This window comes from Gekko japonicus, unplaced genomic scaffold, assembly GCF_001447785.1.
Source record: "Gekko japonicus isolate JY-2015 unplaced genomic scaffold, Gekko_japonicus_V1.1 scaffold386, whole genome shotgun sequence".
Lineage (NCBI taxonomy): Eukaryota > Metazoa > Chordata > Lepidosauria > Squamata > Gekkonidae > Gekko > Gekko japonicus.
The window spans coordinates 958,350-980,648 of NW_015163100.1; the positions used below are offsets into that span (position 1 = coordinate 958,350).

Genomic DNA, 22,299 nt, shown 5'->3' on the forward strand with positions numbered 1-22,299 from the left:
CGCGGCCGACAGAGGGGCGGGCCCAGCGCGCCAGCCAGCCAGCCAGCCAGCCGCAGCCGCGCCCCGGAGAAGGAGCCGGGAGGCGGGGCCGGCCGCGGAGCCCCCGAGAGTCGCCTGGCGAGCCTCCAGCTCCAGAGGCAGTCTGCAGCCGCGGAAGCGGGGCGCGAGGTCGGCTGGGACACCGGCTGCTGCTGGGCGGGGCGGACCGCCGGTCTGGGCCAGCGGGGCGCCTCTGAGCGCGTGCAGAGGGTCCCCGCCCACTCAAGAAGACGGCCGGAGCGGGGCCGACGGAGTCTTTGGCTCGGGCCGCCCAACCGGGCCGCCCTCGGGGCAGTGGCGAAGGGGAGGGGCTGCTCCGACCCGGGAGCCCTGAGCGCCGGGCTCTCTCGGCCGGAGCCTGCCCGGCAACGCTCCCTCTAAGCCGTGGAGTCTTGGGAGCAAAAATTCTACCTGGTGAGCTCCAGGCATGAAAGTGGTGAGCCAGCGGTTTGGCTCCTGCATCAGTGTGTTTGCTGCGGAGTTTGCGAAGACAAAAATCTGTGAGCCGGAGGCTAAAAAACGGTGAGCTCGCTCACACCAACTCCTCTTAGAGGGAACACTGCTACAGGCTGCTTTCCCTCCTCCTCCTCCTCGCAGCGGCAGAAGGGAGCCTACCCTGCAGGGCTGTTGTTGTCAGGACGACCGAAAGGGACCGTACGGGAAGCGCTGCAGGCCGGCGAAGGCCAGTGAGAGAGGGGGGCGGCTGCTGTCTCCTTCCCCCGCCCCGCCCGGGGCCGCAGAGGCTTCCTCTTTCCTGCCCAACAGGCCCCAGCAGCCAGCGCAGCCAGCCCAGGGTTTCCCCGACGGCCGCCAGGCTCAGCCGAAGAGGCGGTCCCGGGAGGCGTGGCCTCCTCCCAGCGAGCCCCGCCCCGTTGCTAGGGGGCGGGCCCGGGATAGGACCAGCTCTCGCGAGACCCGGGCGGCGGTTGCCGGGCGACGCGGCGACTCCGCGAGTGGCGGCCGACGGGGAGGGGCGCCTCCGCTGTCGAAATGGTGAGAGGGGGGAGAACCGTGCGCTCTGCACGCGCTCAGAGGGCCCCCTCGGTCTCCTTCCCCCCGGCCCCGGCCGCCCCTCCCTCCCTCCCTCTGGTCTGGTTCAGACAAGCGGGTGGCAAAAGGGGCTTCCGGGCTTGCGGTGCTGCTCTTCTGCTTGCAGGGAGGTTTTAAAAACCACCACAGGGGCGTCTTCCAGAGCCTGGCCCCCTGCAGGGCAGTGTTCCCTCTAAGCTGAGTTGGTGTGAGCTCGCTCACTGTTCTATAGCCTCTGGCTCTCACATTTTTGCTCAGGAAGGATGGGGCTCCCGAGCACACTAATTTATGCAGCAGCCAAATCGCTCGCTCACCACTTTAATGCCAGTAGGTCACAAGGCAGGATTTTTGCTCACTAGACTCTATACAGCTTAGAGGGATCATTGGTGCAGAAGAGCACCGAGCCTGCCTGGCCCTGCCCGGGGCTGCCTCCTCCTCCCCACGGCTGCGACCCGGAGCTCCCCGAGGGTGGTGGTGGATCTGGGACCCCCTCCCCACCTTGGGACCCCCTCCCCAGGCCTAACGCGGAAGGTGCTCTTCTCTTTCCCCAGGCGCCCAAGAAGAAGGCTGGAGAGAAGAAGGCTGGCGGCAAGAAGGGGAAAGCGAAAGGCTCCCCGGTGGTGGACGCCCTCCCCCCGGAGGGCATGAGCAAAGAGCAGGTGAGCCGGGGGGGGTGGGGTGGCGATGGCGGCTGAGCAGGGCGGCCTCCGAAGAGCCGTCCAAGCCTGGCCGACAGGAAGACTCCCAACCGAGGTTGTAAAAATGCTCCGCTGTTTTGCACCGATGATCCGTCTGTTGTCGAAGGGTTTCGCGGACAGAGTTCATTAGTTGTTGCAGGTTTTCCGGGCTGTATGGCCGTGGTCTTGGCATTGTGGTACCTGACGTTTCGCCAGCAGCTGGTCACAGCTGCTGGCGAAACGTCAGGTACCATAATGCCAAGACCACGGCCATACAGCCCGGAAAACCTGCAACAACTGATTATCAGTCTGTTGCTGCAGCTAAGGTGGTGGTGGTGGGGGGGGAAGCCTGGCCTGAACTGTTTAGGAAGAGCCATCAAAAGGCCTCGCATCTCACCACTGCTTGTGGAATCTGCCTCTCCTGGCCTTTTGGACGGTTCATCCCGGGGCACTGATGCAGAAAGCTCTTGGCCCTAGGCTGATGGACACTGGTCCGTCTAGCCAAGGGCATCACGGAACAGTCCGGCCCTTGCTGCCCTCGTACCTGGCTTCCAGGCCTTCCTCCTTATCCTCAAGTGCTTCTGATAGGCCCTGCTTGGATGCTGTGGCTCTGGGCCGGAAGCAGGCAGAGCTAGAAGACACCCTTCCTGCCTCCGCTCTGCCTTACTGCGTGTTATTCAAAAATGAGCTAGGCCTGCTCGTCATATGGCTAAAAGTACAGTTTGGAGAGTGGTTATTCCAGAGCATCGCAAGAAGGTTTTGTTTTTCTTCCAAAAACACTTTTGGGATATTCTTCTAGATGCTTTTAGTTGACAAGCACCTTGAATTGTTTCCAGAAAATGTGTCAGCGTCAATGCGTTGTGGGATTGTTGTAGAAAAGGAAATACTTTTTTTAGACAATGAGCAATTCAAATGTGGAATTCTTTGCCAGAGAGGGTCGTGACGGCCACAGGCATAGACAACTTTACAGATGCATGGAGGAGAGGTCTGTCAGTGGCTGCTGGTGACTAAAGGGAACCTCCGTGTTCAGAGGCAGTAAACCTCGGAATCCCAGAGCCAGGAGGCAACATCAGGGGAAGACCTCGGCCTCTGTCCTTGCCTGTTTGGTCCTCCAGGGCAGTTGGTTGACTGCTGTGTGAGGCAGGATGGTGGACTAGATGGATCATGGGTCTGACCCAGCAGGGGGATTCTTATGTTAATTAACTCATTCACCCACAACCAGCCCGCAGGGCAGCTGCACCAGATGCCAGTTGAAAGTGTCAAGTGCAGCCCACATAGAGCGCATTACAGTTGTCTGGTCCAGAAGTTACCAAAGTCTGAACCGGTGAGGCCAGATGAGCAGATGCCAGAAGGTGAGAGGGCTTTTGATCCAGAGGTGATAGAAGGCGCCCTGGCATCCTTTCTGCAAGGAAGTTGTTGGCAGCGCATGCCAGGTCCCGGAAAAGGCCTTGGCGTGGATAGTGGGAGAAAGAGTCCTCCCATTCCGCCAATCGAACCGGCTTTGGCGAGTGGGAGCTTTCAGCCCGGCCTTCTGCTGACCGCTCTCTTGGTTGGCCCTGCAGCTGGAGGACCACATCATGCGTCTCCGGGAGGAGCTGGACCGTGAGCGGGAGGAGCGCAACTACTTCCAGCTGGAGCGGGACAAGATCCACACCTTCTGGGAGATCACTCGGCGGCAGCTCGATGAGAAGAAGGCGGAGCTGCGCAACAAGGACCGGGAGATGGAGGAGGCCGAGGAGCGGCACCAAGTGGAGATCAAGGCAAGATGCTGGGTGGCGGCGGGTGGGCTCTCTCTGGCTGCGCTCTGAGGAGGGCACCTGTCCATCCCGCTGTAGACAGCCGGCTGTTCCTCTTCCCTCAGGTTTACAAGCAGAAAGTGAAGCATCTGCTGTACGAGCACCAGAACAACCTCACGGAGCTGAAGGCAGAGGGCACCGTGGCCATGAAGCTGGCCCAGAAGGACCACCGTTCCCAGGAGATGGACATGCGCAAGGACATGCGCACCCTGAAGGTGGAGCTGAAGGAGCAGGAGCTGGCCAACGAGATGGTGCTCAAGAACCTGCGGCTGGTATGTCTCTGGCGAGGCGGGCGCTCCTGCTGCTACTCTGGGCCTGGGCCAGCTGCCGTGGGCGGCATCCGGAGCCACAGCTCTGTACGGGGAGCAGGCCAGCCTGGCTTCTGTTTGGGAGGACAGCCCAGTGCATTGATAGAGACCTGCTGCTGATGGGCCTCTTCTCCCTGGCAGAAACAACAAGAGGATATGACGGCTCTCCGCTCTGACTTTGAGAGACAAGTGAAAGGTCAGTTCTGGGGTTTGCCGTCCCTGTTCAGTGAGGTGCTCTGAGGGCCCAGTAGCTTAGCCCCTCTCCCCCATTTTTGGAAAGTGTGGGTGTTTATAGTGAGTGTCCCTGTAACCGTGTCTGTCCAATACAGAGGTCTGTCTGTCTGTCTGTGGCTGCTGTGGTTTGATAGGTAGCTTGGCTCTTCTGGTTTGCCGTAGATTATTTGCCTGGCTAGGGCCCTTTTTCAGTGGCAGTCTGTGTCCTGTGTGCCTTGTGGTCTTTCAAAAGAACGGACGAGGCATTACTCTTAAATGCCAAAGATGAATTTGAAGAGTCTTCCAAGATAACTTGGCAAATTTAAAGGATAGTGGTAAATGCAGTAGGCACGAAAGCACCCATTGCTGTTGCTTCTCCAAATGCGGCTGGGTGCTCGTGGATGCCCAGTTCCGCCGGCTCTTCTTCCTTCCCCCTGACAGCTGTTTGCCTGTGCCATAAATGTCTTTGCGTGTGCCTGAGGCTTTCCTGTCGGCCCACTCCTTTCCGTGGGGCCAGGAGGCGCCCTGCCCCACCTCCTCTCCCCCACAGCGTAGAGCAGCAGCCCTCCGGTGTAGAGCCAGGCGTAGAGCAGCAGCCCTCCGGTGTAGAGCCAGGCGTAGCCTTGGCAGCCGTTTTGCTGGCCGAGCCCTCAGTCAGGCCGGCCTGGCGCTGCTCCCCCAGAGATCGAGGCCAAGTACGAGAAGAAGATGCGAGTGCTGCGCGACGAGCTGGACCTGCGCAGGAAGACGGAGATCCACGAGATCGAGGAGAGGAAGAACGGGCAGATCAACACCCTGATGAAGAACCACGAGAAGGCCTTCAGCGACATCAAGAACTACTACAACGATGTCACGCTCAACAACCTGGCGCTCATCAACACCCTCAAGGTAAGGCATGCCCTGCCCCCCCACACACACCCCTTTGCGTGCACGCACACAGTTCGAGGGGAGGCTGCCGCTATGGGCACGTCTCTGGGGTGGAGGGCGGGCCCTTGGGACAGTCCTTCCCCTTGCCTCCCAAGCTGGCCCGTAGCTAACACGGGGCCCACGGGGCCCAGCCTCCTAGTGTTTCTTCTGGGTCCCCTCCCTCCTGGGCTGCCCCCAAACTTACCACCTGCACTGTACTTTCATTTAATTAGCTGGCGGGCCCCCCTGAGGCCCTCTCCCAAAGAATTCCCTAGCTATGGGGCTGCTCCCAGGTAGGGTTACCAAGTACCTACCTTCGAATCGGCGGGGGGCACATGGTTCCTGGCTGGAACATCCCTTGGTGGAACACATCCCTGCTGCACCATGCCGTCGCCCAGACGTGACGCCTGCACGCTGGGCACGTAGCTGGGCGATGCTCTGGCAATGGAGCTGGAAACGCCATGGTACCATCGAGTTTCCAGCTCCATTGCCAGAGCGTCGCCCAGCTATGTGCCCAGTGTGCTGGCGTCACGTCTGGGCGATGGCATGGTGCAGCGGGGATGTGTTCCACGCGGGAATGTTCCTGACAGGACGTATGTGTCCCCCGCCGATTCAAGGTAAGTACTTGGTAAGCCTACTCCCAAGAGAAGGCTGTGTGCCCTTTCCCCTGTACCCAGACTGGGTGGGCCAAGGTGCTTTGCGATGCTGTCTGTGTGTGTGTCTGTCTGTCCCCGAGACTGGTGAGTTCCGTTGGGCTTTAGGGGTGTGGTCTTGGTGACCCCTTGTTGGGGGTGGGGAGCAGACCACAGAGGGAGTCCCGGCCCAGGGCTGAAGGAACTCGTCCTGCTGCATAGCCAGAGAGATGGGGTGGGCGTGAGGGGCCGGCCCCCGGGAGCAGGGACACTCCCTCCGTGTGTCTTCCCTGGAGTACAGGAGCAGATGGAGGAGATGAAGAAGAAGGAGGACCACCTGGAGAAGGAGATGGCCGAGGTGCTGCTGCAGAACAAACGGCTGACGGAGCCGCTGCAGCGGGCCCGAGAAGAGGTGGCCGAGCTGCAGAAGAAGCTGGCCCACTACGAGAAGGACAAGATCTCTCTGGTGGTGAGTCCCGGGGCTGTGCGCTGCTGAGGGCCCCCTCTGTGTTGGTGAGGTGGGGAAAGCACGGGGCTGGCATGTACCAGGCTTTGCCTGAGCCGGATGTCATGACATGTAACTACTGGCTGCTTGCGTTAAAACATCCCTGTTCTGATGTGCATTTAATTTTTGGACAGACACGTTTGCACTGTGCGAAATCTCTGCTGTTGTCTACTGTGTCTCCTTTTATTTGGCTTTGTCTTATACACTTCATTTGTACCACACTTTTTGTCAAGATGGAGACCCAAACTGGTTTAAACCATTCTCCTCTCTTCCATTTTATTCTCACGGCAATGCTTGACAAGGTCTTAGCCTCTGTTACCTGTTCGTTGGGCCTCCAGTGCAACTGGCCGGCCACTCTGTGAAACAGAATATTGGACAGGAGGGACTGCAGCTGTTCCTGTGTCATGTCATTCTACTGAAATATGTGCCACAGTATTTGTCATGATTGGAAAACCCCCAACGAAGTCCACCACAGAACTTCATTAGCTCTGGTCTTTGCAGCTCATGGTACTTGAGCAACACCTGTGGGACGAGTGGAGCGGCACTGTCCTCCGGACACCCCCCCCCCCCCCCGGTGGTCCTCCTCCTCCTCCTTTTTCTGCCTGGTTTAGAGTAGAACAGACACGAGTCCCGACTTCTGTGTTAACCTATTTCCTTCCTCCTCCTCCAGAGCACGCAGGCCCGCCTGAAAGTCGCCCAAAAGGAACTGAAGGATCTCCAGTGGGAACACGAAGTGCTGGAGCAAAGATTCAGCACGGTGAGGCCCGTTGGTGACTCCTGCTGTGTGTCTGATTTCTTTCTTGCTGGAGGGGGTGGGACAGAAGCGGTGGGCGTGGTGGGCTGCCAGAGCCGGCTCACCCGCTAGGCGAACTAGGCATTCGCCTAGAGCACGGGCCAGCCCTAGGGGCGCCAAACAGGACCCCGCCCCCTCCTCAGGGCTGAAAGAGGCACCCAAGTGGGGCTGCTGGGAGGGAGGGAGGGAGAGGTGGAGATTGACTGGAACCCGGAAGCCGCTGCAGTCGCTGGTGAGGCTAGCTTGTGGCGCCCGGCACATACACCCGTGGCATGTTTTTGGGAAGTCTCCAGGCCCCACCAGGAGATTGGCATTGCCTGAGGGGGCGCAGGCACCACAATCTGGCCTCGCCTAGGGTGCAGAAACACCTCGGGCCTGCCCTGTGGGCTGCTGTGCCAAGACCTGTTTCCTGGGGACTGTTGGTGGAGCCCTCTGCCGCCCGCCCACCCCCAGCAGTGCTGGACCCCCAGCCGTTTTGTGGGTGGCATTTCCCTCCCTCTCCTGCTTTTGCTCTCTGCATCCCTGGCTTTCTGCAAGAAGGATCCAGAGTCAGGGTAGCACCGAGCCTCTGGGCAGGTGACTCCCGGGGGGTGGGATGCTGTCTTCTTGGATTCCGGGGGAAGCTTGGCTGGGTAACGGCACGTCTTCCTCTGTCCGGTCTCTAGCGGAAGTTGCCCAAAGGGAGCAAGGGACTCTCAGAGGGAGAGGGCGGGGCTCCCCTGTTCTCCACCCTGCAGCCACGCCTCCCGTGCTGTACGAGGAGGGCGCTCATCAGATCCTAGCAGGCCGGGGGACTTTCTCCCCGGCACGACTCATTAGGGACCGCATGAGGCTCATCTGCGGTTGCACAGTGGACAGAGACCTCATTAGCAACTTGCCATTAAGGTAACTAGCCGGTTGTAACGAGGGTGCCCTCATGAGAACTGGGTCAGGTTGGCCTCCCCCCGTGCCGCTTCATCCCTGAATGCTGTTCTCTTGCAGGGCGCCAGTTGCCCCCTCCATTGTCTGTCTGTTAAATGTTTTTTCAGGCAGCTTTTCTCCCACTCTGTGGATTCAAAAAGTAGCTCTCAAATTGAAATAGGAGACAGTAACAAAACCCGATAAGCCAACTGGGTAGAGCAGGGTTGTCAAACATGCGGCCGGGGGCTGGATCAGGCCCCCGGAGGGCTTCTATCAGGCCTGCAGTGGAACTGGCTGTCTTCTGCTTCTTCTTCCTGTTCTGCTGCTGCTGCGCCATCGTAGGTTTGCAGGTTACAGATACACACCTGAACAGCATACTCAGGATTGCAACAGCACAGACATTTTGATGCAATAATTCAGAGAAAGAGGTGTCAGTTATCAGACACTGTTAAATAAGCAAAATATTGCAAGAGTGCTAATGTTTTAAGCATGTTTTTATTTTAAAAAAAACCTTTGTGTTTGGGTCCTTTATAAAGTTTATGTCTCGGCTACCTGGCATCACATTTTATGACACGCATTGCCCGGCCCAACAAGGTCTCATTTATGTCAGATCCAGCCCTCATAACAAATGAGTTCGACACCCCTGGGCAAGAGGGCAAAAGTCCAGCGCCCTTTGGTGCGTGCCTCTGGCTTCCAGTGACGTAAGCGTTCCGGTCTTACCCCGCTGGCTTCGGCGTCCCCCAGTTTCCTCCTTACTGGGCTTCGGCTGAGGACAAGGAGTTGCTGTGGATCGCCCTGGCTCCAGAGGAAGGAAGGAAGGAAGGAAGGAGCCCAGTCAAACTGGGGTGTGTGTGTGTTTTGCTGCGGAGCTGCCCTCCTGGCCCCCACTGTGGGGACATCCAGCAGGCAGGGGGCCTCTCTGCCAGTGGAGCCAGGAGCGTGAGGCCTGTGTTGCCTCTGTCCCTTTGCCATGCTCTGTTGGTTGGAGAAGCTGCTCAGGAGAGGCAGAGGCCAGAAGCATGCTGGGGGGCCTCGCTCCCGCCGTCACCATGAAAGAGGCCCTCTGGCAGGAAAGGCTTTAACCTGTTCTGTCACTTTTTAATATTGGCTCTCATGGGTTTTGTCACCTGCCCAAAGTATTGGATGTGCGCACGGCGCAAAAGTGTATCGGCCATTGATGGGATCGCCGTTGGGGCTCGGGGGCAGGGTCCACCGTGGCGCCCTCCTGACCCGCGTGGCCGTTTGGGTGTCTCCCCACCACAGGTGCAGGCAGAGCGGGACGAGCTCTACCGGAAGTTCACCAAAGCCATTAACGAGGTGCAGCAGAAGACGGGCTTCAAGAACCTGCTGCTGGAGCGGAAGCTGCAGGGCCTCTCCAGCATGCTGGAGAAGAAGGAGGTGCAGCTGAACGAGGTGCTGGCGGCCTCCAACCTGGACCCCAGCGCCCTGGCGGTGGTCACCCGCAAGCTGGAGGTACGGCCCCCACCCCCTTGGGAACCGGTGGGGAGTGGAGGGGCTGCTGCTTTGGGCGGGGAGTCCCTTCCGAAAAACTGTGGGCAGCCTGACAGGTGTGGCTGGAGCGTGATCTCCTGGCAGAGGAAGAGGGGAAGGTCGACCTTCCATGGTGTTTGGGGGGAGCTGTGGACACAAGTCCCTTGGGGAGGGGGAGAGCAGGAAAGGGCTCCCACACCAGTCACCAGGGAGCAGTCCAGGCCGGCACCAGCCTCTGCAGTCTCGGGGCAGGCCACGTAGGACCTCCCACACTTCAGGCTCCAGCCGGTGGGTGGTGGTCGTCCAGAGGCAGGGGACCGCTTTCAGTGTCCCACTGGAGAGAGGTGCTGGGGGAGAACAGGGGTGGCTACCGTGGCTGGAGAGGACGGCTGGAGCAGCCAGCGGCTGAGCTTCCCAAAGGGAGGCCCTTTTCCTCCTGACCAAACCGAGTGAGCTCCGGGAGAGGATTCCCACGGCAAATAGCAGCCCCAGTGCTGCAATATCGGGTGAGGGAGGAGTTGACCCCTCTCCCCCTTTCAGATTCCTCCCTGGAGCAGTGGTTGGCTTGTGGGGGGGGGGGGCTGCGGCTGGGAATACTGCCGAACAGCCTGTCTCCCTCTGTGAGCTAAATAGCTGCTTTGGGTTGGGGAGATGACAAGAGGGAGAAAAGGTTAAGTCCCGTCCCCCACATTTTGCCCACCCGCCTCGTACTCCTCTCTGTCATTGAAAACCATGCAGAAGGTCCAGCAGCTCTTTGCATTTTTGTGTGGTGTTAATGCTCATTTTGGGATCTGGAGCGTGCCACATTTTGTGTTGGTTAGCTTTTTCGAAGCAAGCCTCTTGGCCTTCTGGCTAGGCCCGGGGCTGGGCTGGGGAGCGACTTCAGCCCCCATCTTGAGTGCCTTTCCCTTCCCGCTGATTTGTGGGGTCTGCAGAGAGGATGTGTGTCAACATGATGGACTGGTGGGATGCATGCAGGGCCTTTCCGCAGGAATCCCGCATGACCTTTCCCCACGTGAGGCACACGTCAGCCAAGTGCCCTCCTTGCAGTGTGCCAGGGCGGGGCTGCCCAGCCTCCGGTCAGGGAGGAAGGGGGGGGGATCCTCTCATGGTCCTTATCAGGCTGAGACCTTCTGGGACTCCCCATCTTGGAGCTGGACTCGGGACTCGAGAGGGCCCTGTCAGCCCAGCTTCACCTCCCACTTTCCCGCCTCACTGGGATCCCAGAGCTGCCAGGTTTTCCTGCTCTCTCTCCCTTTGCCCAGTCAGCCTCTCAGGACGTCCCAGGTGCAGAAGGGCTACTGACACATTCAAAAGGCTCCTCCTGCCGCCCTGCCAGAGAGAGGGCAGAGGCTGAACGGAGTATTCTCCCCCCCACACGCACACACACGTTGTGCTGCCAGCCCTCCTGAGGCCTCCTTTCCAGGCAGAAGACATGCCTGGAAGGACTTGGCCTGCCTGGGAAAGGAAGGGGCTTAGAAGCTTCCACATTCCAGGCACTGCCCGGCGCCAGTAACTGGAGACGCATCACAACAGGTTCCTTTCCCCATGGCCCGTGGTACCTCCTTGCACCAGCTGCTCTTCACCCCCTCCCCCACCCCCAATTCCTGCGTTCAGATGCTACTTGTACAGCAGGCGTATCCGGAGGCACTTTCCCGCACGGTACTCCATCCAAGTATTGGATCCTGCACCAAGATATTGCAATACTGGCAGCTCTGGGCTGCAGATTTTAGCTCCCACTGTCTGTCTGGCAGGGCAGAGGGGGGCAGATGAGCCCGGGGGGGGGATGCTGCTGGGAAAGGGGGGGAGGCCTGGTCTTCACGGGAGGCAGCCCGCAAAATCCGCTCTGGGTGCATTTTGTTCCTCTGTGATCAGGCTGTGTGAGTTGGGAATTTGGCCGCTTGCACACAAATTGGGATCCTGACGCACCTCCGCTGTCCGGTAAGGACAAAACGCATGTCCAGCCCTGAGCGCTGCAGAGGGGGCCGTGAGTGGGGGGTGCTGCTGGGTACCATCTCAGAGGTCTGAGGGAGACTGGTCAGGAACTGCAGTCTCTCTGGAGGTGGGCCATACTGAGGGTGCAGAGTTCACAGAGGGGAAAGAGGGGCACTGTAGGGCTGTGCTGGGGAAGGCCTGGGCCTCGCGGGCCAGTTCCCTCGTGCAGCGTACTAACGGCCCTCCGCGGGTCTTCCTTCCTTCGCAGGACGTCCTGGATTCTAAAAACAGTGCCATCAAGGACCTGCAGTACGAGCTGGCCAGAGTGTGCAAGGTGAGAGAGGGGCTCGGGGAGAAAGCTGCATTGGGGTCTTGGGGGGGGGCAGGGAACGGGACCCTTCAGCTCTAGGCACCGGGAGAAGCGGTGGGGACACTGGGCAATGGGTCCTTGGCTGGAGAGCCTTTCCTTTTGATTTTGCTAAGAATTTGAGTCAGCCGATCCTGGGGGCTCGCCAAAATGGGATTCCTCTTTGTGACATTTGTCACTTTCCCTCACTGTGCCGCTTAGAAACTCACCTCCCTGAATCCCCCCCCCCCCGCGCTTTTTTCCCCCAAACACGGGAACATTTGGGGAATGGGAGGCCATGACACAGGCGAGCGGGGAGAGCATCGTGAACGTACACCCATGCCAGAGGGAGGCCCGTGAAACCTTGTGGGTGTGAGAGTGGAAGTCCCATTTCTCCCTCTCCCCCCGCTGGCCCCATTTCCTCCCCTCGTGTTCTACCTGGAGCCGATGGTTGGGGGGGGCATTGCCGTTGAAAGCCTGGAGGGCTTGTAGACCCCACTTTCAGTGCCAAGCCACCCACCCCTGGCGGCCAGACCACCCTCTGCCTTTGCAGCTCTGAGCCCCCGCGGGCCCCATTTCCTCCCCTCGTGTGCTACCTGGAGCCGATGGTTGGGGGGGGCATTGCCGTTGAAAGCCTGGAGGGCTTGTAGACCCCACTTTCAGTGCCAAGCCACCCACCCCTGGCGGCCAGACCACCCTCTGCCTTTGCAGCTCTGAGCCCCTCCCATGGGTCCCTGCTTCATCTTACTGCCCCCTTGTCATATGCCTCCGCCCCCACCACGGAGTGGTGGTTGAGTGCACGGACTCTGATCTGGGAGAACCGGGTTTGATGCCCCACTCCTCCACTTGCACCTGGCTGGATGACCTTGGGCAAGCCATAGTTCTGATAAGACCTGTTCTTGAAAAAGAGCCGTTTCTGTCAGAGCTCTCTCAGCCCCACTGACTGTGGGCAGGGGAAGGAGTTTGTAAACCGCTCTGAGACTCCTTTGGGTAGTGAAGGGCGGGGTATAAATCCAATCTCTTCCTCTTCTTCTTCAGTGCGCGGACTCTAATCTGGGAGAACCGGGTTTGATCCCCCGCTCCTCCTCCACTTGCAGCTGCTGGGTGACCTTGGACAAGCTGTAGTTCTGACAAGAGCTGTCCTTGAAAAAGAGCAGTTTCTGTCAGAGCTCTCTCAGCCCCACCCACCTCACAGGGTGTCTGTTGTGGGGAGGGGAAGGGGAAGGAGCTTGTAAGCCGCTCTGAGACTCCCTTGGGTAGTGGAGGGCCATGGGGTATAAATCCACTCTCTTCTCTTCTCCTTCTCCCCATCCTGCCACATGTAATACTGATTGTGGTCTCAGTCAATATTTTCTTTAGCTGCAAGGGGGCTTCTCCAGTTTGGCAACTTGTTGGGTTTGTCTGCAAACCTGTGAAACCTGTGGGTTCTCCCAGGTTTGTGAAAGGGGGGTCTGTGTGTAGTCCCGTTGTGTGGGGTTCTTTGACCTGCATTCCGGGGCCACCCTGAGCAGCTTTAGATAAAAATAAATCTACAGACAGCAAACGATGGCCTCTGGCGGTGTCTGTCTGCGTGCCTCCCTCCGCTGCAGCCTCCCCCTCACGTTCTCTCCCCCCACCCTTGCAGGCGCACAACGACCTCCTGCGGACGTACGAGGCCAAGCTGACGGCTTTCGGGATCCCCTTGGACAATCTGGGCTTCAAGCCCCTGGAGACCTCGGTGGTCGGCCACATCCTGGGGCAAGGCCCCGCCGGACTCGTCTCGACCCCCACCTAGCGGACCCGGGTGCTTTCCTCTGGCCCAGGGAGCACCGCGTCTCCTCCTTCCCGGGGCTGCTTCGCCCCCTCCGGCGGCTGCGGGTGGCAGGCAGCAGGGACTGGGCTGGCCCGGCCGGCTCCCCTTTGCAATGCATTAAAGAGGCCCTGCAAGGGTGTTTCGCACGCTGGCTCCGCAGAGGCACCCTTTTTCATCCTCCCCCCCCCCAAGGTCCCCATTTCGGGGGCCACACCCCCCCCCCCCCCCCGAGCAGCAGCACCTCAGCAAAGAGCACGTGATCCGCCACCCAACTAATCCAGGAGGCTTGACGTTTGCTCTCGCAGCCACTCTTTGAGGGGGAAGCCTTTTATTATCCTTGTGCCTGCCTCTCCCCCGGCCTCCCTTCGGCTAGTTCCCCCGGTAAGTGGTGTAGGAGTAGGGGCTGAGCAGCAGAGGGATGTGGACCTTCTGTTCCGCTTCGGTGACGGTGAAGACGATCTGAAACAGACAAGGGGGGGTGGGGGATCCTGAGCTCCTGGAGCGGAGCAGTGCCCTGGGCTGCCGGCTCCCCTCGGCCGGGGTTCTGCCTCCTCTTCCGCTGCCGGCACGAGAGACGTGGCCGTGGGCCCTGCCGTCTCCAGACCCGATGGCGGGCTAACTGCCCTCCTAGCCACCCTTCCGAGTACCCAGGGCCCTCCTCTGGTTCTTTTGCACACTAGGCAAGGTTACCTTGTGGCGCCCCCGTGCCGGCCCTGTGTGCAATGCTGCAAAAGAAATCCCTGCGGCTGCAGTCCTGTGCACAGCATAGAACTTAATTCTGAATACACCTGCATAGGATTGAGGCAGCAGCCAGGCAGCCTGGCATTGGCTCCGAGTGGGCCAGGGGAAGGGGTGCACTCCACCGACAGCTCTGGCGCCGTTTCTGTGTCCCCACCACCGCTGCTGGTATGCAGGGAAGGAGGGAAAGGAGCCCTTTGGCGGTGTGCTGGGGGTGCCCCATCCCACAGCACTGGCTGGGCTGGGCAGCGAAGGTGGCCACTCTCTGCTGAGATCTGCCGCCACTGCCTAATGACAGAGCGGGCAGCTCCCACTCCCCGGCGCCCCTGCTCTCCCTCCCTGCAAACCGATGGGGCTCCCAGGACCCTGCGGCCACCAGGACGCGTCTCCTGGTGGTGAGTTGAGCAGGGCTTTTGGCAAGGGAGGGGCGGGGGGGCAGTGTGGCAGGCCAGTGCAGTGCCCCCTTTCAGGGGGGCTGCTCTAGGCTACTGCCTAAAATCTGTCAATGATGGGCCAGCCCTAATAGTACCCCTCCTAGCCTCTTTCTCCTTCCTTTGTCTCCCTCCGCTTTATGATGAGACTTCCCTGTCTGCACACGTGCCCCCTGCAAAGGGAAACGGGGCCTCTGCCACTGATGTGGGGGCAGCTACTCTCAGCAGGAGGAGCGCAGGAGGAGGTGGCCGCCTCCAGGCGGGGGCTGGGCCTGTGCACATTCCAGCCATTCTCCAGAGATGCTGCCCGCAGTGCAAGGTGCTGACCCAGTGGCCGGCGGCCCTCCCTCTGCGCCAGCGGCCCTGCTTGCCTGACGCGGCCCCCGGGGTAGGAGACTTACTTCCACATAGGGGTAGAAGCTGCGGTGGCCCTGCTCCCGCCAGTAAGCCCCGGTTTCAAAGCGCAGCTTGTAGGTGCCCGGCTCCAACCTCCTGGGCATCGCGGCAGTCTGGCCCCAGCGCCCGCTGCGGTCCGTAGTGCTGGAATGGAAACAGGCGTTGGTGGCACCCGCAAGCGTCTCGCCCCCACTTGGAGAGGGGCTCCTGCTGCCTACCTCTGAGTGATGGGGGTCCACGGCTGGTGAGGATCCTGGCGCTGGAAGAAGCAGCGCATGGCCAGGCCGCTCGCGGGGAGGCCGGTGAGGACGTTCAGCGCGTGGACCGTCAGCGCAGGGTGGGGAGTCCCATCTTGGCCGGGAGTCTGGGAATCAGAGCGGAGAGCTAGGCAGACGGGGGGCCCCCAGCAGGTGGGGGGGGCAGTGCAGGAAGCCGTGGGCCTGCCGGGCTAGGAAACCACCCCGGTGGAGCTTTATTTCCCCGCGGCTGACCCTGGTCTGTTTTGTTGCTCAGGTTTTTGTGTTTTTTTTGGGGGGGAGGCAGAGGCAGTTCCTTCTCGCCCCGGCAGAGTGAGTTGCCATCCTGTACACGTGTCAGTCTGCCTGATACTCAAGATGGGTGGCCATGGTTGCTCTGTCTGTCGCACTAGGAAAGAGCTGGAGTCCAGGCCAACAACCTCAAAGGCTAACCACATTTGTGGCAGGGCGGGAGGTCTCGTGAGTCACGGCTCACTTCTTCAGATCCCTGAAGATGTCTGAAGAAGTGAGCCGTGACTCACAAAACCTCCTGCCCTGCCACAACGGTTGTTGGTCTTTAGGGTGCTGCTGGGCTCTTGCTCCTTTCTGTTGCCTTCTACTGAATCAGACCTGACACACACACACACCCCTTGGTCCATCACGGTCCAGACTGTCTTCTCAGACTGGCAGCCGCTCTGCAGGCTCTCCGGCAGAGAAAGGTCTTCCCCATCACCTGCTGCCAGACCGTTAACTGGAGATGCCGGGGATTGAACCTGGGACCTTCTGCATGCCGAGCAGAGACTCTGCCACTGAGCCGCCACCGCTCCCCATCCTGGCTCTAGTCCAGTACTTTGGAGAGGCAAGCCAGCACCCGTGGCTTAGGGGAGGGGATTGGCAGTGGGGGCCAGCCAGCCAGCCCAGGCAGGGCTTTTGCTCCATGCTGGAAGAAAGGGCGGAGGCCCGTGAGCAGCCTGCCATTAGTTCTTCCCCGGCGGAGCTCTCTGCCCGGCCCAGGCCTGGCACACGGAGGGAGGGGCTGGCCCTGCTGCTGGCTTCCGTCCCGCCCACCTGCCTCAGCCTCACATTGTCCAGGGGTGGCGTCCCGTCCCGTTGCTGTGGCTGGTCTCTCTGCTCCATTCCTCGTAAGGCAGATCCTCGAGTGACGGATCCGCCCCCCTTGGCATCATTTCCTGACAGTGCCCTGGCAGCACTGACTCAGCACGGAGCGTTAACCCTGTGGGTGCTGCAGGGGTGTCTACCTGCTGGAAGCGGGGTGGGGATGGGGGAGCTCACTCTCTGCTGGGCAAGGGGGGGCCGTCCAGCTCCTCTGAGCCTCGCTGTGACATGCTGCCCGACATCTCCGGGTGGGCCAGCCACTTCCCCCCTGAAAGAAAGGCAGCATGCTTCCCTGCCCCCTCAGCCCCCAGCCCTGGAGGAGGCTGGTAATATTCTGGGGGTGGGCAGGTGGGTGGAGAGTGTCAGTGGGGAACCGGTGCAGGATCATAAAAGGGGTTGGGGGGAGAAGGAGGAGGCCCATTACCGTGGCTGGGTGGGGAATCGGAGGGTTGTCATTCACATTGATGAGGTACAAAAACAAGGTTCCTGTGCCAGTGGCCGCTGGTGCCCCTGAACAGAAAGGGCAAGGCAGTTTAGCAGAACAAGCACGTACCACATTTTGATCCAACAGGTTCCCCCCCACTCACAAACATACAAGCTGCCCCCCCCCAGTAAAATCTGTTGGAGGGGCTCAGTTGTCTTGGTGCAGTGTGGGCAGTGCCCAGTAATTCATCCCCCTGCCCCAGCCCTGATGCGTTCGGACCCCAGCTCAGTCCAGCAGAGTCCTCGGCCCCAGGAGCCACCCAAGTGCCCCCTAGTCCCCTCCTCCTCTTCCTGGACAGGGGCAGAGGCCAAGGGGAAAGCCAGCCCGGCCCACTCACCGCTGTCAGTTGCGTAGATGAGGGCCTCATACGTGTCGTTCTTCACATACGGCGACTCCCTGTCCAGAGCAGCTTGTGTCCGTATGACGCCAGTGTCCTGGTTAATGGTCAGCCACTTGGCCACGTCTTTCCCAATGGAGTACCTGGAGGAGAAATGTGGACCACTGTCAGAGGTCTCCCAGCTCTCCCCGTCCAGCCAGCAGGGGCATCAACCCCCCGTTCTTTGCCAATCGGGCACGGAGCTCCTGAGTGGGGCTGATTCAGCAGAAGAGCTCTGGGGCTCCGTGGGGCGGTGGGGGTGGAGGGGAAGGGAGATGGGTCAGCACCAGCTTTCCCCACTTGGCGAGTGCACCAGAGGGGAGCCAGCGGCCACTTCACTCACAGCTCCCCCTCCTGAGGGGTTTCAGCCTCGGCTTCTCCACACTGCGCAACCCCAGGGTGGCTTGGCCCGGCACCGGTGAGCAGCACAGGCCACGCGTACGCTCCATCGTTCCCGGGGCACCCAGAGAGAGGGTTCCAGGGCCAGGGCCCTTCAGCGGCCTTTCGGAGCAGCAGCGACTGGCCTTGTCCATATGATAAGGCATCCTGAAGTGTAGTGGGTTAGACGCATTAAGTAAGCAAGGAGACTGATGCAGTGATCAGCATAGCTTTACTGGTACACAACAAAGACAACCCCAACAGCCGGCAGGCCAACTATATACACATCCAGGGGCACACCCCTGGGTCCCATTGGTGGGTTTGAATCTCCCGCCAAGGTCCCATTGGTTCCCCCTGTGGAGGGACTAGAATCCTAGTCCCCATTGTTGTACCGGACTGAAGCTCAGGAGTGTGCACTGACCTCCGGGGCGGTCAATGGACACAACACATCCCCAACGTCCCCACCACGCCCAGGCCGCTTCCCGGCCAGCTCTCCTGCAGAGTCGGGAGCGCACCCTCCTTGGGCTGGAAGCCGCAGCCTGCTGGGGCTGTGATGGCGGAAGGGACCATGCTCTGCCTTCACTGCCTCCCCGCCGTCTCTCCTTGCAAAGCCTTGACCCAGGCCGGCTGCCCCTCCCTGCCCTGTACCGGAGAGTCTGCTTCATCTCCTTATCTGGATCCCGAGCCGTGTAGGTGGTCACCACCTCCCCCACGGGGAGATCTTCAGAGTGCGTCACACGCATTACAGGGGGCACAAAGACGGGGGCCTCGTTCACATCTTTCACACGGACAGTCACGGTGGCTGTGGACGTCGGCAGGATCATTGAGAAGTCGGCGACATTCGTCACAGAGACTCTGAGGACAAACTGCTTTGTGTGCTCGTAGTCCAGGCCCTGGAAAGGATGCAAGGCGGGGGTGGGGGAGAGCACTTAGGGGGTGCCAAGCAGCAACCGGGCAAGTGCTGACCAGAAAGCGAAGTGGCCAAGGAGACCAGGGACCAGCAAGCCTCCTGCCCAAGGCAGAAGGGTGCTTCTTGGTGAAGAAGCAGAAGCGACTGGATTTTTACCCCACCCTTCTCTTGGAGTCTCAGAGCAGCTTACAAACTCCTTTCCCGTCCCCTCCCCCGTGAGGTGGGTGGGGCTGAGAGAACTCTTTCAAGAACTGCTCTTTCAAGGACAGCTCTTGTCAGAACTATGGCTTGCCCAAGGTCATCCAGCAGCTGCAAGAGGAGGGAGTGAGGAATCAAACCCGGTTCTCCGCGCACTTAACCACTACACCAAACTTGCTTGGGGGGGGGGCACAGTGGGAGGGCTTGATAACACCCAGGTTTTGCCCACGGTGTGACACAGAGCGTTGTTCTGGATGGGCCACTGGCCTGATCCAGCATGACTTCTCTTATGACCCTGTGTTCACCTGAGCTGTTCTCAAGAGGCCCTCGTTGGTTTGAGGGTCGGTAGTGATATCGAAATCCCCTCCCTCGTTCCCTGAGATGATCTGGTATCTTGCTTTCCAGGCATCAGTGTTTTCTTCATCTGCATCTTTCACCTTCAGTTTGGCAACCAGGAACCCTGCCAGATTCTCTGGCACGACTGCATTATACTGGAACACAAAGGGAAAGTGTTAAGTAGCATCCCCTTGACGGGTGGTACAGCCCATAATAATCTCCCCCCTGCTGTCCAACACAGAACCATAGTGTTTGGAGGGGGGCCTAGAGGCCATCTAGTCCCGCCCCCTGCTCAGTGCAGGATCAGCCTAGAGCATCCCTGACAAGAAGGGTTTGTCCAGCTGCTGCTTGAAGACAGCCAGTGGGTGGGGGGGAGCTCACCGCCTCCCAGGGCAGCTGATTCCACTGTGGCACAACTCTTAATGTACAAAAGCTTTCCACCAGCAACAGGTAAGGCTGGTAGTATTCTGGGGGTAAAGAGTGTCAGTTGGGATTTGGCAACATGCCATGCAATTGCAAGGGGGAGAAGGAGGAGGCACGTTACCATGGTTGGGTCAAAAATCGGAGGGTCGTAATTCGAGTCACTGACAATGATCACGGCTGTCGCTGTAGTGGTTAAGCCTTGTCCCTGCATGTCCGCAGCTTGAAGGGTCAGCGTGTACTCAGGGACTTTCTGCAAGCAAAGAACACATGTGGAATGGTGTTGAGTTTATGACCCTCCCCAGGAAAAGAAACCCACACGCCTGTCTTGGTTGATCACAGCCTCCCTTCAGGATTCAAGGGGTACAGAATTGCAGATACCCAGACAGGCTTCATTGCAAACAAGCAAACACCACAGCTAACAACAGAAGACAACGTCGGAATAAAGAAGGAGAAACTTGTGCTATGGCCTTCAGGACAGTAGCCCCCCATCAAGTTGTTAAAAATTGCCGTGAAGTAACATCAGGGGGGAAAAATTAACTTCTTAAGTGTATGAAGTACAGTAAGAGAGCTCAGAATCTCCTATGTGTTTGTCTCAGATTCTTTTCACTCTCACAGCAAATGTTGCCATCTTACGTATTAAAGAAACCCCACACCACCGTGGCCTGCACAGCAAATGCACGTCTGCTCCACGGTGGATGGACCTGCAGCCCCAGCGAGACACTCCTCCGGGGGGCTGATTGCATAGCCAGAGGGCAGGACCCTACGCCCCCTCAGATCCCCACAGATGCCAGGCCTTTGGGGAGCAGGCCTACGAGGGGGTCTCCCTCCGGAAGACTGGCAGAGGCCACAGATCTCCAACGTGGTGCCCGTGGGCATCCTGGTGCCCGCTGATGCCTTTCCTGGCACCTACCAGATGCTTGTAGAGAGCGGTGGGGCTTCGGATTGGCCATTGGAGACTCCACTGACTGAGGAGGTATTTTAAAATGTTACTTTAGCTGCAGCTGCCTCCACTTACAAGGATCTTCACTGTGTGCCTGAAGGTAAGCCATGGCAGCCATTTTGTGGCAGGCTCCACCTCCTGTGGCTGGCTCCTCCATTTTGAGCCTGACCCCAACACAGCAAAGAACACACGTGGAATGGTGTATTCCAAAGGTGCAAAAAGGGTCAAAGACATTGGGCGCCCTTGTAGTGGACCCCCCCCCCCAATTAGCCAAGGAACTTTCTCTTCCCCAACCACATGACAGATCTCAGGTCGCAAGTGTGGGAAAGTCCATCCTCTGCCCAAGAACCCACAGAGTCGCCACCAGTCAGGACGGATCCTCGGTATGACTCAAAGGCAGGATTCACACAGCAGCTGTTTCCAACACAGAAGCCTTCATAGCAGCAGGGGGTGTCCACCAATGCTCCCTCTAAGCTGTGGAGTCTTGTGAGCAAAAATTCTACTCTGTGAGCTACTGGCATTCAAGTTGTGTGAGCGAGCGATGTGGCTCCTGCATCAATTAGTTTGCTCTCTGGAGCCCTCCTTCCTGAGCGGAGACAAAAATGTGTGGTTCACACTAACTCAGCTTAGAGGGAACACTGATCCTGACTGCTATGCTTGGTGTTGCATTCCAGGGCCCCCCTTTCCTCCCCCGAGACTGTGCGGGGGCGAGCGAAGGAGCCAAAGGCAGCCTTAGCTGAGTATGGGACTGCAGCCTCTTCTTGGGGACTGACTTCAGAGGCAGCCGTCCTGTGCCCAGCCGGGCGCTTGGTCCTCAGCCCTTCCCATCAGACTGAGCTACAGCTACTGACGAAGAAGGCTGTGTCTTGCTCAGCACAGTCCTGACCCCCCCCCCCAGCCAGGTGTGCAAACACACACACACAGAGTTGCCCAAACATTCACCTCTCTGTCCAGCCCAGATACAAACACGCTGATCATGCCCGTCTCGCTGCTGATGGTGAACATCTGGGGGTGGGGCTCGGGAGGGGCTTGGCTGAGGATGGAATAGGAGACCACCCTGTTGTAGGTATCCACAGCGTAGTCTGCGTCAGTGGCTGTAACCTGCACCACGGTGGTCCCTGGGGACGTGGAACCAAAGGGTCAAAACTCCGTTTCCGGAGCAGCAGCAGCAGAAAGGCATCTTCAGAAGTGGATCACCCAAGGAAGGATGCAGAAGCGAGTCCGCCTGAGACGGCAGCAGAAGACCCTTCCCCCCTTGGCTGAGTGCAAGCCAGGCAGGATCTGTGCACCGTTCGCATCTCTCTTGTGCTAGGCAGCTGCAGGGACCCAACTCCAGATCCACAGGCCTTGGAAACGCTGCGGTTAGACTACCATGCCATGCTGCACGTCTGGCTAGGAAGCGTCAGCTGGCACCACTTGAATTCCCTGGTCTAGGAAGCCTCCGCTGGCACCACTTGAATTCCCTGCCAGGTCCCCATTCCTTCCCCCCCCCCCTTTTCTCCCTGGGTCCAAGTCCGGAACACCCTCCTGAAGGAGTGCGCCCAAGGCATCGGGTCCTGCCCGCCCTTGTTCCCCCAGGCACCCTGCCTACCTGGCGTGGCTCCTTCTTGCACTGCTCCGTAGAAGACGGGCTGGGTGAACTGGGGCCGGTTGTCATTCTGGTCGCTGACTTTGATGATCACTTCCATGGGGTCCTCTACGGGTTCTCCACTGGCAGACACTGCGTGGGAGAAGAGCTGGGGAGAAAAGCAGGACTGGCGGGGCTCCTTCTTGCACTACTCCGTAGAAGACGGGCTGGGTGAACTGGGGCGGGTTGTCATTCTGGTCGCTCACCCTGATGAACAGTTCCATGGGTTCCTCTACAGGTTCTCCACTGGCAGACACTGCATGGGCAAAGAGCTGGGAAGAAAAGCAGGTGGTGATTGTGACTCTCCAGGAAACTGCCAGATGCCCGTTTGGACCCGAGAAACATTTT

At 59.4% G+C, this 22,299-nt stretch overlaps 2 protein-coding genes across 2 annotated transcripts in view; one reads left to right on the forward strand and one right to left on the reverse strand.

The window, feature by feature from the left end:
* Positions 1–983: 983 nt before the first annotated feature.
* GAS8 (growth arrest specific 8) lies at positions 984–13,457 on the forward strand. The gene is made up of 11 exons (XM_015406711.1): positions 984–1,032; positions 1,620–1,727; positions 3,308–3,505; positions 3,607–3,813; positions 3,991–4,045; positions 4,745–4,950; positions 5,902–6,069; positions 6,776–6,862; positions 9,062–9,271; positions 11,493–11,558; positions 13,195–13,457. The coding sequence occupies exons 1-11, from the start codon at positions 1,030–1,032 to the stop codon at positions 13,342–13,344; spliced, it is 1,458 nt and encodes a 485-aa protein (XP_015262197.1). The 5' UTR covers positions 984–1,029; the 3' UTR covers positions 13,345–13,457.
* A 206-nt stretch (positions 13,458–13,663) lies between these two features.
* Positions 13,664–22,299, reverse strand: part of LOC107106524 (B-cadherin-like) — a 21,293-nt gene continuing 12,657 nt past the window's right edge. Inside the window, exons 2-12 of the mRNA XM_015406691.1 lie at positions 22,104–22,207; positions 21,916–22,060; positions 21,267–21,442; positions 19,506–19,634; positions 18,931–19,116; positions 18,166–18,410; positions 17,101–17,264; positions 16,704–16,789; positions 15,146–15,291; positions 14,933–15,071; positions 13,664–13,821 (exon numbers count right to left, since the gene is read on the reverse strand). Of these exons, the coding sequence (XP_015262177.1) occupies positions 13,732–13,821; positions 14,933–15,071; positions 15,146–15,291; positions 16,704–16,789; positions 17,101–17,264; positions 18,166–18,410; positions 18,931–19,116; positions 19,506–19,634; positions 21,267–21,442; positions 21,916–22,060; positions 22,104–22,207 (1,610 nt within the window). The 3' untranslated portion in view covers positions 13,664–13,731. The remainder of the gene's footprint in view (positions 13,822–14,932; positions 15,072–15,145; positions 15,292–16,703; positions 16,790–17,100; positions 17,265–18,165; positions 18,411–18,930; positions 19,117–19,505; positions 19,635–21,266; positions 21,443–21,915; positions 22,061–22,103; positions 22,208–22,299) is intronic.